Genomic DNA, 15,309 nt, shown 5'->3' with positions numbered 1-15,309 from the left:
GAAGAATAGGAAGGCTGCAGATTTTTAGCAGCCAACTTTTTCCGGCCCAAATGCGCTTGCATTTGTTTTAATTGGCTGTTGAAATAATCAAATTTATTTACGCTAGAGATTATTTGCGGGGTTTTACCGTGGAATAGATGAAACCAAATTTTTCCAAAGTTGGTTGGTAATTTTAGGCGATTTATTCGTTAAATTTGATTTGAATGCGAATATTTTTACCACCAAAAGGTATCTCCAAAGCTTTTCGGGTACGGAGAATCTGAATTTACATTTCATTTTTAATAAAAATACCCGTTAGGGGTTCTTTGGAGTAAAAAAAAAAATGAGAAAATCCAATTCTAACGGGTTTTCGGCTATGAAGATCATAAAATTATATCTAATGCAGGAGATGTTCACTCAAACACAGAGTATCACATCTTATATTTATTTATTTATTTGTGTAATTAAGTCTACGAATATATAAAAACATAGAAAACGACAAATTCAAAACGTCATTTTTTCTGATTGAAAAAAAGTTCCAAAAACGAAAGATAATTTCAGAGATTTTGATTTAATCATTTTATTATTATATTAATTATGTTATACTCCATGTAGGGTATGGGGGGATCGAACCACTAAAGTACAACTAGAGAAGAGCAAATGGATAGAGAACTTTTGCATTTTTTCTATACGGTTAATTTGGCAAGAATGATAAGGTTAGAAAAAAAAATCTCAACAATCAACTAAATTTTTGAGACACTTCAGACTTGCACTTATTCTATACTTACAGGTGTTACATAAGAGCGTGGTCACTGTTACACGTAGATAAAAAAGCAGAGCGTCCTGTTTCTTTTTCTATGACATAGAGGGCACCTCAGTCCTTAATGCTTTTTGTAAAAAGTCAGCTGTCTGTCAAATTTAGTCTTCAATTGAGTGGTTTTTCGAAATGACTGCTGTTTACGCCTCTCGCTTTGAGGCAATTTTTCTATGTTTGCATGAAAAAGGACCTAAATTAAAGCAAACTGCTGCTGCGAAATGTATGGGCAAGTCGAAGCAGTTCGTTAGCAAGTGAATAAATCGCTATAAAAAGGTCGGTAACGTTGATGATTTTCCTGATCGCGGAAGTGCAAGCAAAGTCTCAAAAAAAGACGAAAAAAAGATTCTCGCATCGTTCTCGGAATATTTAACTTTGACTCCACGTAAAGTCTGCTGTGAAATTGAAAGCAAAAGGTGTTGACATATCTTACGGAATGATTCGCAGGCACTTGCTTGCCAATAAACTGAAATATCGCCGTTGAGTGCAAAACCCATTGAAAAATGAGTGGAATGGGCTAAGGAAAACTTGGACCGCGATTGGAGCAACGTAATTTTTTCTGATGAGTCCTCCTTCTGGGCATTTTCGAACATCAAACACGGCTGGACAACCTCCACCAGTAGGATGCTTCAACGGACTGTCAAGGTCCATGTTTAGGGGTGATTCTCAAACAAAGGTTTCGGGACTTTGTTCTTATTTACCGAGAATTTAAATGCCGAAAAAATGAATAAAATATATCAAAAGGCTTTGTTACCATCTGCTAAGCAACGGTATATCAAGAAAAATGAATGCTGGACCCAGGACAACGATCCGAAACATCGGAGTCGAGCGTGTAGCGAGTGGAAGATGCAAAACGGAGTTGTCACTTTAGATTGGCCATCTCAGTCACCGGATGCAAATCCCATAGAAAATGTGTGGGTTCTGATGAAAATGCCGCTTCGCAGACGCCAGCCATGCAATTTAGATTAACAAAATCAGATAATTTTGAGGTCTTTTCCGGTAGAATATGCAGAAAAACTAGTGGAAAGTATGCCCCGACGGTGCCAGGCCATAATTGACAATGCAGAAGATTGGACTTGCTACTGAGGTATTTGCATTGAGTATTGACGACCAAATTATCAATAAACTTGCGAATTTTCGAAAAATCAATTGTTGCTATTATTTAACAATGATCACGCTGTTATGTAACAGACTGTAAATAGGTCCTAAAACTGCATATCATAAAACATTTTAAAAATTCTGAATAAAAAGTGTGACATTTTTATGAAACTTTGTTGATTTCTTAATTTACGCTTAGTTAGATTGGATTTATTTTATTTCTGTAGTAGAATTAATTATATCTTCATAAAGGAGTTATTGAAACTAAAGGAGAAACAAAAATTGTCAATACGTCCCTATGCTATCGTTATTTAAGGCAGTCTAGACGAAATTTAGCAAAAGAATATTGCAGCTGCCGTACCATGCGCAATTCGGAGAACATAGCGTCGAATCTTCGTGAAACGCCATAATGAGAAAGATTTTTTTGTAATAGCGGTCGCTCTTCGGCAGGTAATGGCAAACCTCCGAGTGTATTTCTGCCATGACAAAGCGCCTCATAAAAAATATTTGCCATTCGGAGTCAGCTTAAAACTTTCCTCTAGAGTGCGCCTAGAGAGCGTCTACAAAAGGGAAATTTTCTTGCAATTCCAGAGGCAGGCTGCTGACACATGGACCAACACCAATACCTGCAAAATAGCGAAGGAAACGTGGTCAGAGTACAACAAGTCTAGAACTGGCGAGATGTTAAGAAAGCCAAGAACAGACATCTTCAATGTCATCTTCATATGTCAAATATAGCCGTCTATTGGCCTGTCGGAGACCATGCTAGGAGGATGGAGTGACTGTATAGCGATAGATGTAGAAGCTGCAATTAAGAGGATTCTAGAGAGACAGTCTTCCACTATCTGGGTGGTCTACGACATAGAATGCCTGGGGAGTTCTCAGTGAACAACTTAGTAGAAATTGCAGGAAAGAAAATAGATGGCATAGGCAAATTTATAGTCAAATCATCTTGATAAAGCGTATCAGCGACTTGCATTCACCTTCGGAGATTGTCAAGAAGATCACTTTCATCTATATTTAGGTGGGCGCAAAAGTAGAGATTACCATTGCCAACTAAAAAGAAATTTGTTGCAATATGGCAACAAGCCTAGTTTTAAAAATTAGCACAGCTTTTAAAGCTGCGAGCGAAAAAATATTTATATGCCAAATGACAGATTGAACATTTTTCTATATACTTTATTCAAAAATTGTTGAAAACATTTGCCCAAAATGCCTCAAAAATCTAAAAATGCAAAATACAAATTTCGGAGTGAAGTGCTATATGCCAGAAGGCTTTCTTTAAAAATGTTGTATTACCGATATATAATGGGCGGTTATTATTTATTTTATTTCTGCTTAACCATTAAACTTCAATTTTTAAAAATATGTAACAAAAAAGTTGATATTTTTTACAAGAGAGTGTTGACAGCCTTTTAAAGTTTACTGTTGCCATATGGCAACAATATCGCGAAAGGGTTAAGACAGTTTTCAAGTATGGGCAGATATTATATGAGTGAGTAGAGCTCATTAAATAATTAAGTGACAGGAACCAGTTGGGTTGCATAGCACTTATACACATCTAATCCTATAATTAGGTAATAACACAGCTGGACAAACTTGGATTCATTTATATGTAGTCCAGTGGTCAAACGTTTGTTTATTGTTTTATTTAGGCTTGAAAATGTAGAGGTCTTTATGTGTAATTATCATCACGTGTTTGATATTGAGCGGCATACTTAGTCCCTTCCGTGTTAGTGTAAGTGGAATTGAAGTGCTTGGTTTTGCTAGCCTGTCTGCTGTTTAAGTGCTGAGTACGTTGCTGCAACAGGGTACCGGAAACAAAAGTAATCAGCCATAATTTTTTTATACAATAAATACATCTTGATTTGACTAACTAACGGCAGTGGTTCTACTAGTGGTGTTCCAAAATGGCACCTTTTGTGTTAATTGAGTGTGGGATGTGACACTGAGACACCACCTCTACCAACCAACCGAGCAACCCTCAGAACTATCTGTATCGATAACTATGTTTTGACAACTGAGAATGGCAAACTGTGTTGACATTTCCGTTCAGTAAGGTTTGGCAAGTCATCATGAATCTTCTGCACTTTGGTAATTTTCTTAGCAAAAAAAAAAAAAATCAGTTCGCGAAGTTCATACATCGAAGTGTTGAAGAAGATGCTGAAATGTCAATTCGTCGTAGTTCTCAACTTGTTGGCTTTATCCTTCGACCACGAGAAACATTTTACGTGCATATAAAATACAACTCGTGCAAGAATGGAAGTCAAATGATCATCGTTTGCGACGCATTTTTGCTGATTGCTCTCATTGCTATGAAATTATCTATTATTATAATAAAAAAAGGTTCTGTTTTGTATTATCGTCTTAAGCTCTCAAGCTCTTAAAAACCACCCGTTACATTGGCTGTCACACCAGGTCACTTAGAAGGTTAAAAGTCCGCTCTTTTGAGAGAGTTTCTTGTAAAGCTTGGATTTGAGCTGGTAACATCATCTATTCTAAATTTTTATGGGCTCATTGATGCACTCCCTCGCACTCACTTGGCGGCCGCCGTAGCCGAATGGGTTGGTGCGTGAATACCATTCGGAATTCAGAGAGAACGTAGGTTCGAGTCTTCGTGAAATGCCAAAATGAAGAAAAACATGTTTCTAATAGCGGTCGCCCCTCGGCAAGCAATGGCAAATCTCCGAGTGTATTTCTGCCATAAAAAAACTCCTCATAAAAAAAATATTTGCCGTTCATCGGCTTGAAACTGTAGGTCCCTCCATTTGTGGAACAACATCAAGACGCACGCCACAAATAGGAGGAGGAGCTCGTCCAAACACCCAAAAAGGGTGTACATGCCAATTATATATATTTGATGCACTCCCGTAGTTAATAACTGTCCTGCCACATTACTGCGCATTTTCTAACATTGAAAAATAACTCAGCTTTTCTACCGTGCTTGACTTTTTTCCATCGACAGGCTTATGCAATTTAATTTGAGTTTAAATGTGCATAATTTTCCTAATATTTTATCATTTTGAAGTTTTTTTGGTTTACGCGAAAAATTAAAATTTATTTAAAGTTTTTCTAAAAATTAAAAAAAAAACATGTGATTGCAAACATTTTTGAAATTTCTCAACTTAAATTGTGCAGCATATTCGACATTCGCTCTTCAAACTTTCTGTGCTAATGTCTTTTTAATAACCCCATTCACTCATTGGGCGCTGCATGTCAATGAATTTCACAACGCACTCCCCCAACAGCTGCTGCTAAATATCCAATGAATAGATTCTATCTACTTTGACATACAAATTTGTACAGTTTACGACCAATAATGCCAATATTCAGCGTCAATACTTAAATGATACTTAAGCATTCTAACACCATAAATTAAAATTCCTTTCGTCTCCATTGACTGCGCACTCATGAGCCAATATCAAAGATACAAAGAAAGAATCACAAAAATTGCCCAATTGATCTGAGTGAATTTTCGTTGCTGAGTTCATTTCTAGGCTAATTAGCAAGTGATAATTGGGTCAGACGATAGGCCGGCTTGGGAAGTGGTGTCGAGTGGGGTATAATGGGGTCACAAGTGGTTGGTTGGTGATTTGTCGATGCGCCGCCATTCAAGTGCACACAAACTGTTGTATTACACACACAAAACTCGACATACAAACACAAATATGTGCACTGGCGGAAGAAAAACTTTCAGGCTCAAGTGCCCAAATTCAGCTATAGATGCTACCAAATATAGGCTTAGGAAGCTGTTGTTACTTTTTTGTTTTAATATCTATGTTTTTTTTACATCTTTGTTTTTGCTTACTCATACTTAAGTGTGCGCTGAAAAGGCCAAAAGCATTGGCAGTAGGGAAAAATTTAATTGAATTGTTAACATAAATAACTGTATGCCATATCTATAAAAGTTGAAAACTCAATTTCATTTTCTAGGTGGATGTGTAGAAATTTATAAATTGTCGGTTGTCTGCGACCAGGCAGCAGTGACACGCCGCTGTGTACGCCTCGCAATGCTAACCGGCGCTAAAAAGCGAAAATGTTTCAATTAAGATTTATGCGATTTGGCGTACATTGGCGCTCAGCAACGTCACTGGACAATATGCCGGGCATTCTTTTATAAGCAAAAGCAATTCAAATACATATTCATATATTCCGATGTGATCGATGAAAAGCCTAAAAGCATAGCCACAAAGCATAAGTACTTTGGTGTTTGGCGCATGCATGTGTCGGGACCACACACGGTCTTTGTGGACTTGGCAAAGAATTGGGGAAGTGGCTGCGCCGCCGTGGCAACCACTATTGCCATTGCCAATTGTTGTTAGGTAGGCAAGTAAATTCTTGCATGGTTTTTTGCGAATAGTTAATTCATTTCCAATAAATTGGTTAGTGTAATTAGTTTCCAACATATGCACACACACACACACACATATACATTTGCTTACTTGCGTAAATAATCGTATTTACTAGGCCAATGCCTCCACGAGAAGAATAATTATTCTATTTAGGTTAGTTTTGATAAGTCAATTGAACTTTTGCGCTTGGCGGAAAGAAATTGGTATCTATTTTTGATTCTACTAATTGACTAATTGCAAATTTTTTTTTTAGAAAAACCATATTCTTAGCGTTTTTTGTACTTTCGCAATTATTTTTCATTTGATTCTGAAACCAGTACTAATGAAAATATTCTGTTTGAAATATGAGACAGTGGCACGTAAATTTATTAAGAAATCACTTTAGGGTTTTACCACTAAATTTCAGTACTTCAGCGTATTTTAGCTGATTAAGGGGTTAGGTGGGTTTGAAAATTTAAAAAAATCGATTTTTTTTTTTGTCTTATTAAATAGTATAATATGTTTAAAATATTCTCCTAAAATTTCACATTGATCCGAGTAAAATTCTACGAGATAGACCCTTCAGAATTTCCGCCCATCAGGCCATGTCAGTGCAGCGTTTCGCAGGTATACGCGTTTATCTCAAAACTCGATTTTTTAAGTCGGTGGACACGATTTCTCGAAAAGTTATGAAGCGATTTTATTCAAATTTTACACACATCTTTGGAATAACATTATCAAGTTATTGAACGAAGGATTTTTTTTTATTTTTATTACAACTAATTTTTTCGAGCCAACACATGACGAAAATTTGTCCAAAAAATGTGTTTTTTTGTTCAAAGTCTGTCAAAAATTCAAATTAAATTTTTTTTTTCCTTCGTCCAGTAACGAGATTTATCTATGTACTAACGAAATATTTTTGGTTTTTTGATTTTAAATGAACCAATAATGAGTTATGCTGTCCACGGCAAGAGCATTTTTTGTGAGACGTTAAGGGAGATGAGGTACCAACGGCTGAGTTTTCGGAATTTTTAAATAAAAATTTCACAAAATACTGTTTAAATATGTATCTTTGATATGCTGAATTGTTTAAATAAAATATATGATTGTATATATTAAAAAAAAAATAGTAAAAATACCCTTTTTTTGAACCTCTGTAACCCACCTAACCCCTTAAGATAGCCCCAGTTGGGTGGTTAGTTAAGCGCTTTTTGGTATTTATAAGCTAATACCTATGTAACTCGGAAGTATTGAATAATGCAATCATGGCGACTTTAAATCGCTGCAGTCGCATTCGTTGACTAATACTTTCTAGCCTCAGCCAATGAATCACATATTCCAATAAACACTGCATAAAGGATTTGGTAGTTTTAGAATTCGTCATTTTTGTCATTAGTCATTTTTTCAGCCTTAGGGGAAGAAAGAAATTCTAAAGCATTCTTTCGCCCACTTGTTTATAGAATTTGAATACTTATTCGCCTAGAAAATAAATAACTGCACAAATAAGTACAAAAAAAAAAAAAAAATTCGAACTACTACAAGAGTATACGAATATTGAAAATGTGGAGTTATAATCCAATGGCTGAAATCAAGAGCATAAATAAAAAAATGTTATATAATTTTTTTAGCCTAGTCAAGTAACAACAAATGATGTCCAAAGCAGCAAAAGCTCTCACGATCTGCAAACGTTTAGCAAGAAAATCCTCTGTGGGTGTAGCCCAAAAATCTTGAGATGGATGTATATATAAACATATATATATAATTGGCGTTTACACCCTTTATCCGTGTATGAAACACCAAATGATAGAAAAAGTTTCTTCTAATGGTGGTGGTGGCAATGGTAGACCTCCGAGTGCATTTCTGCCATGATAAGCAATTGTCATGACAATAAGGCCAATGATAACATATGGAGCGATTGTTTGGGTATGGAGAGCCGCTCTCTCGACGGTGCGGGCAGCACTGAACAAGCTTCAGTGCTTAGGGTGATGCGGACCTGCCCCACAGCTACGATGGAGGCGGTATTTGTTTTTTTTTTTTTGTCGGGACAGACTGGCAAGTACAGCACTCAGACACAATTGAATCCATTGTACTGCATTTGAATTACCTTTTTAATTTTCTTTAAGTCTACTCGACCCCCGAAGAAATCTGAGTAGATCTTGTGGTGCCAAGGAGCCAAGGTGGTCGCTTCTTAACACATCAGTGCCAAAGGCCTCAAACCTGATTCGAGCGAAGGCTTAGCAGACGCACAGAAAGTGGTCCACCGTCTCATCCTCCTCTCCACATGCTGGGCGGAGTGCACTGTCTGAGAAGCCTATCTTTTCTATGTCCTTGCCCATAGAAAGTGGCTTGTCATCAGTGCAACCAGCCTGCTACAGTCCTCGCTGTTTAATGAAAGAAGGGTTTGCGACAGTCGATCGGACATGACCGGTAACATCAGTTTTGTTTATCTGCAGCCTGCCAAGCTCGCTTGTGGGTCAGAGTAACCCGTTTGCTAACCGTGGCTTTGATGACTGCAGAAGGGAGTGGCAGAACGGGCTCCGTGCCAAGGAAGTTGGCTTCAGAGTCAGAAGGAGGTGATGCTCGAGTTGACACCGCTTCGCATAGTTATTCAGCAATCAGCCAAGCTTATTCTGTTGAAGGTTTCGGTAAAGGAAAAGTGATGTCATCTAAGCACATGGAATTGCTGAGATTGCAGCTCCCACGCCCAGTTACCCAAGGATGATATCACTAAAGTCGTTAAATTTGAGAGTTAGTTCAAAATTGAACTAGAGGACAAGTTTAACCGGAGTACATCTGCATTTGAAGGAAGCTGCAAGAGTTGACCCTGCACTGGTATAAAAAGGGCTCGAAGACCAACAGAAGGCGGAGGCGCTGGAATATATTGCCTCACCACGAAGCTTTCTGTGCCGTAGGATAGTTTTTCAACCATCTTCCAAGAGGAGGTGTATGCCGTCTGTCTATGGCCAGGAATCAATTTATAAAGGATGAGCGAATTGCCATTCTGAGCGAGAGTTAGGTGGCGTTCAAGGAATTGCCATCCTGCTAGGTTGATTCCTCACTAGTTCTTGAGTGTATCGAGAAACTGAATTTTTTAGGAACACACAATCGCATTCGGCTAATTTGGGTTCCAGGACACAGGGGTATACTTGGGAACGAAGTAGCGGACGCATTGGCAAAAGAGGCTTCGTTGTGGCTTCGTTACTAATAGGATCCGAGTCCTTCCTTGCTATGGGACAACACTTACAATCAAGGTTAAGCTTAGGAGTGAAGAGCTAAGGGAGGTTAGCTGGCACAAAGTTATGGGGTTACGCTGACGGGCATTTTCACAGACCATTGCACAGGGTTGCGATATGGTCCACTGGCACTTGTCCTGTATAATTGATTACTGTGGCCTACACAACTACGACTATACTAAAATTAAATAAACTCTTTGTAATTAAAAATGGATATGGACAAATGTCGCTAAAGTTTGATGAATAGCAAACTTTAAAGAAATAACTTAAATATAAAATTAGAAATATTTTTATTTTTTTTTTATTTAAAAGAGTAATAATTATTCCACTTAAAACAGAGATTAAAATAAAAAATTCTGAAAAACACAAATACAAGCAAATTATATAAGCACATATATGTATGTATGTATGAATATCCAAGTCATAAGATCACAAGGAAGAGTAAAATATTAAAACTTCGTATGATGAAAGTTTAACAATACAAAATGTGGAAGTTCTGGATAATTTTTTCAATACTTAATTTGGTAAGTTAAAAAATTATTTTCACTGCTAGGTTTTTTAAACTTAATTGAAGTCTATTCCATGTATATATATTCCATACATATGTACAAATCTATTACTTGACTTTGTTGTGAGTGTGAACTATTTTGCCTCTTTGCAGGCCGTGCACGAAAGTGGCGTCATAAGACCGACCACCACCAAAGATGCTCAAACTAAATGCGGTTCGGTGTTATGTGAGATAGTCTCCGAAGTGTTCAGCAAAGCCAAACTGAGTCATGGCTACAACTACGTGCATACAATTCCAGCGGGTGCGATGAATTTGACCATCAAACAGTTGACACGAAGTGATAATCTATTAGGTAAGAGAAAGAAAGTGGAAAAAACTAATTAAGAAGTAAATTAAAATAATTAAAAATTATCATTGAAAAAGGTTCCCAACATACATTTAAATCTACCCCTAATAATTTTTTTTTATGCTTGTACCTGCAGCACTCAAAACAACGGATGACATATTTCTCATTAACGGCAATAATCGCGCTTCGGAGAGTGGTTTATTCGAGTATAATGACGACAGTTACGACTACAATCGCGAATTGAGCGTAATCACCTCGAAAGGGCCGATAAGCAAACCTGTTGTGCTTTTGGTAAGACAACCTGCGCCTTTCGCACAACTGTAATAAAATCGAATTTCGTTATTTCCTCTGCAGCTCTTTGCGCGTGGACACAACACAGGTGTCCAATACGACTACACACTTCCGATACCTTCAGCTTCTATAAACGAGGAGGAGGAGTTTCCGTCGCAATGGAATGAGGTCGGCCAACCTCTTGACGATGTAGACGACAACAACCTCGACGGCACAGTTTCGGCACAAATTGCTCGTGCGCGCGATCGTAAACGCCGCAAATTTTCATGGAAGCTGCTCGGCTTTGGCGAATGTAATCGCTCGTGCGGCCCCGGCATACAGCCACCCATTTTCCGTTGCATACGCGACTCACCGACGCGCTATTATTCGCCTAAGCGCTGCGCTTTTGTCGAGAAGCCAGTTTTCAGTGAGGATATCTATCATTGCAATCGCGGGCTATGCCCCGCCTATTGGCGCGCTGGCGACTATGGTGAATGCAAATGTGCCGAGGGCGAGGTAGAGGGTATACGCACGCGTTTTGTCAATTGTGTGCAGGAGCAGAACAATGGGAAGATTGAGGAAGTCTCTGAATATTTGTGTGAAGAAGAAAAGTTGCCTGAATTGAATGAGACTTGTAATTGCCCAAAGCTCAATCGACGCAAAATTTACGCACGTGGCCCTGACAAGACGCCACGTGTCTTCGCGCGTTTAGTGGGTGCACCCACGATGGTGCGCAGCGTTTACAATTCGACCACACCGTTGCGCCGGCATCTACGTAACGATCGCCTAGACAAAGCGGGTGTGTGGTTGATGTCCGACTGGAATCAAGAATGTTCCACTGATTGCGGTGCAGGCTTTGAGTATCGTTCGATCTACTGCGATCGTACACCGCCCTACACAGATCTGTGTGATTTGCGCTTTACACCAGAGCAGAAGCGTATCTGTAGCAGTGGCCAACAAGCAGCCGCTTGTCAGTATGGCACGTGGTTTGCCTCAGAATGGAGTAATTGCACGGGAGATTGTTTCAACTTACAACGTAGGCGTGCAGTGCTGTGTTTGAGGGAAGGTGTGGCGGTCGATGAAGCAGAATGTGATCTTCTATTGCGGCCGCGTGCTGTGATGAATTGCACGCACAAAGAGGTGACATTCTGCGGACCCAAGTGGCATTATTCGGAGTGGTCGGAGGTGAGTGCATGTGTAGTGGGGTGAAGAAGAATGCGATTGGCGAGCGGCAAGAGGGTTCGGAAAAAAATTAAAATTAATGCGATTGAGTTTAAGACATTTTTACATACTTTTTTTTTGTTCCAAGAAATGTTATTTTTAATTTATTTAATTATGTAAAATATTTAATTTTGTAGTGCTCCCGTTCCTGTGGTGAAGGTGTTCAACGACGTTATGCTAAATGCCTGGAATTTGACTGGAAGCAAAAGGCGATGGTCGAATCGACGAATTGTAAATATTTGGAACGTGAACCGGTTTATGGAACGTGTAATGTGCAGAAATGTGAAGGTACTGTTAGAATAACTAAACTCGCTAATATTTATAAGGTTGAAGGGAATATAAAGAATAATATGAAAAGAAGTAATATTTAAAAATAAAAAATAAAACAAAACCAAAAAGTAAAAAAATAAAAAAGAAGTTAATGAAATAATATTTGGAAAATGTATTTAAATTACAGAAACAAGGAAAATATAATATAAAATAAAATAAAATCCAATAAAATAAAATAAAATAAAATAAAATAAAATAAAATAAAATAAAATAAAATAAAATAAAATAAAATAAAATAAAATAAAATAAAATAAAATAAAATAAAATAAAATAAAATAAAATAAAATAAAATAAAATAAAATAAAATAAAATAAAATAAAATAAAATAAAATAAAATAAAATAAAATAAAATAAAATAAAATAAAATAAAATAAAATAAAATAAAATAAAATAAAAAAAGAAATAAATCTCTTATTCTTGCTTAACATTTTTGCGCAAATGGTTAAAAACGGTTTTATGGTCGATCTTTAGCTCTTAGGCGATTTTCTGTGATTTTATCGACATTACGAACGAAAGCAAAATTGGGCGTAATTAGCTGTTATAGTATCGGCACCATAGACACCATTCACAATTTCAGTTTGGCTTGCATTTTCGCCATTTTAGAATGTTTTTAGTGCGAAATGTCACCTTGACAACGAGCATAAACTTTAAATTGTTTGATCGATACTTTGACCGAGATATTGATCAATACGGCCATCTGCCGAGAAAATAATGGATTTCTTTCCCCAAATAAATATTGAAATTCCTGTTTTAATATTTTGATCTACTCGCATCCTACTTTACTTTCACAGAGCTCAACACACTGTTCGATGTGGAACGAGATACTCTGAAGCCCGCTGAGCCATCAGTGAATTGCAAAGATGATGTGAGTAATTGCCAGCGGATAAATCGGCAGCGATTGTGCAAATTGCACTACTACAAAACCTATTGCTGTGCAACATGCAGGGGCTTCGCTTAGACCAGCAGCAGCGGGAATACTTCGATGAAATGTGTGGCAGAAGCCAGGAGAGAATTGCAGAAAGTTTTGCTGCCGCAGCAGCGTTGGCATTGCGACTGAGCAGCGCTACGCATTTAATTGTATTCAGAAGCTACTGCGGCAATAACCACATCCTAACATTAGCATAGAATTTAATGTAGTCAGTTTAGTTGGTAAGATGCAGCCGAAAAGGAAATATAATTAAGTATGAATGTTTTTTTTATTATTCAACATCAGTACATATTTATGTATATACGAGCACAGCATTCACATCACGAAATGAAAGAGAAACATTTAACCGAATTGCGTTTGGTTTGTTAAGCCGTTTCCACCATAGTTTTTATTTTTTGGAAAAAATAAAAATAATATGAAAGCGATGCAGTCATTAAGTACGAGTAGCTCCCGTTTCAGATCACTGTAAAACCCTCAATTGGGGATTTTTTTTCTTATGGGTTTTGGCAAATATGTAGAATTTATTCATAAATTATTTATTATATTCGAATTTAAACAGTTATGATGATGCAATTTTTCTTGAAGCCCTTGAATCATTTAAATAGCCAAAATAAAGTCTGCTTTTCCAATGGCTTTGGGAACTATGATACTTTTGGTGCTTCTGTAACCTACAGCGAAATCAGCGCAGAACTTTTTAATAAATATTCAGGCGGAAATACACTTTTTTCGAAATTTGTATTATGTCACTTGTTGTATTTAATACTCTTGATTTCGAATTGTATTCGTAATATATAAAATAATAAGTCTTATGTAGTTTTTTGCTCAAGAATATTGCCCCAAAATTAAAACTGAGCTACTGTTGCTAAGCAAACAAAAAAAATTTAAACACAATACAAATATTAGAAATCTTCAGAATATTTGTTTTTACCAAAACTATGTTTTGAGCGAATAAAGTTTGTATGAAAACACCCCAAAATATAAGTCGAACCTTTTGAGTAAGAAAAATAAAAAAAAATAAAAGTTATAAAAACTACAATAAATATTATTACATTTCAACTTAAGGGGGGAACCTGCTTTAAAGGCTTCAAAAAATTGATTTTTTCGTGGATTTTTTTGGGGAGGAAAGAAATATTCGATTAAACCGAAACTTTCAGATGTTATTGTTATATATTTCAGCAGTCTTCTCAAATTTTTTCATTAAAATATATGCCATATTATGCCTGGTACAAGCATTTTGCCGAGGCGCCTCGAGTGTGCCTGTGTCGTGCGGCGGGAAAGATGTAGGTCGCAATTTTCATCTGAAACCAAAAACCCAAACAATTTTTTATTTTAGTATAGTATAGCTTCTAGTTAAACCAAGAAAACTAAACAAAAAGTGACAAATTCAACAATTTTTCGCTAATTAAAACAAAAATTAATTTTTCTGGAAAAACAAATTCACTTTAGATTGTTTAAAAAGTGGGTTAATCATAACTTTCTTAAGATTTTTTAGGTTCAACTAGAAGAGGATTTAATTCCGAATACAGTCAATGTTATCTCATTTCGATAGGACGTTTAACTTTTTCCCTATCTTTCCCGCCAATTAGGAAAAATCGTAAAAATAAAAAACCGAGAAATCGCGCGTCAAAGTTTTTGTATATAAAAAACCAGCTCGTATACCTGCTCGACGCTTGCTCACAATTTCTTCTGTAACTGCGAAAATATTTTGAATTTGCTTCTGAAATTTTGAGGACACATTCTTGGATAGTTTGGGAAGACATTTAGGCAAAAACAAAAAAATCGATTTTTTGAAGCCTCTAAAGCAGGCTCCCCCTTTAGCAATATCAAAAAATTGGAAATTTTTTTTCACGTACATTTTTCTATCAAAATCTTACATTGCAAATGCCCAAAAATGAAAAACGAGCTACTGTTTCTGAGTAAAAGCAAAATATATATATTTATATATAAAATATATAAACATGATATGATTTTTACATTTGAATGTTAAGCAATTAAAAAAAAAAATTTTTCAATAAAAAATATGTTTCTCAGGATAATTTTTTTCACGGAATATTTCAAAACAAATTTGTAAAATGTTACCTTTTACATACTCAAAAATGAAATACGAACAGTAGTCCAAAATCAAAAATATTTGTAACACGGATAATTTTACATATAAAAAATAATATATCTACATATTCAATAAAAAAGAATTTTTAACACACATTTTTTGTAATATAAACTGATTTTTTCATAATTTTTTTCGATAATT

General features: G+C 36.4%; 1 protein-coding gene across 5 annotated transcripts in view; it reads left to right on the top strand.

The window, feature by feature from the left end:
* Nucleotides 1-14,974, top strand: part of LOC129246978 (thrombospondin type-1 domain-containing protein 4-like) — a 37,337-nt gene extending 22,363 nt beyond the window's left edge. For all 5 annotated transcript variants that reach the window (XM_054885768.1, XM_054885765.1, XM_054885766.1 and 2 more), the window contains exons 2-7: nucleotides 9,794-9,979; nucleotides 10,117-10,315; nucleotides 10,446-10,600; nucleotides 10,664-11,764; nucleotides 11,938-12,088; nucleotides 12,922-14,974. In XM_054885768.1, coding sequence (XP_054741743.1) covers nucleotides 9,941-9,979; nucleotides 10,117-10,315; nucleotides 10,446-10,600; nucleotides 10,664-11,764; nucleotides 11,938-12,088; nucleotides 12,922-13,088 — 1,812 coding nt within the window. In that variant the 5' untranslated portion in view covers nucleotides 9,794-9,940 and the 3' untranslated portion in view covers nucleotides 13,089-14,974. The remainder of the gene's footprint in view (nucleotides 1-9,793; nucleotides 9,980-10,116; nucleotides 10,316-10,445; nucleotides 10,601-10,663; nucleotides 11,765-11,937; nucleotides 12,089-12,921) is intronic.
* Nucleotides 14,975-15,309: the final 335 nt, after the last annotated feature.

Source organism: Anastrepha obliqua, chromosome 5 (assembly GCF_027943255.1).
Source record: "Anastrepha obliqua isolate idAnaObli1 chromosome 5, idAnaObli1_1.0, whole genome shotgun sequence".
Taxonomy (NCBI): domain Eukaryota; kingdom Metazoa; phylum Arthropoda; class Insecta; order Diptera; family Tephritidae; genus Anastrepha; species Anastrepha obliqua.
Note: the sequence above shows the minus strand (reverse complement) of the source record. Positions and strands in the feature narration are given on the sequence as shown.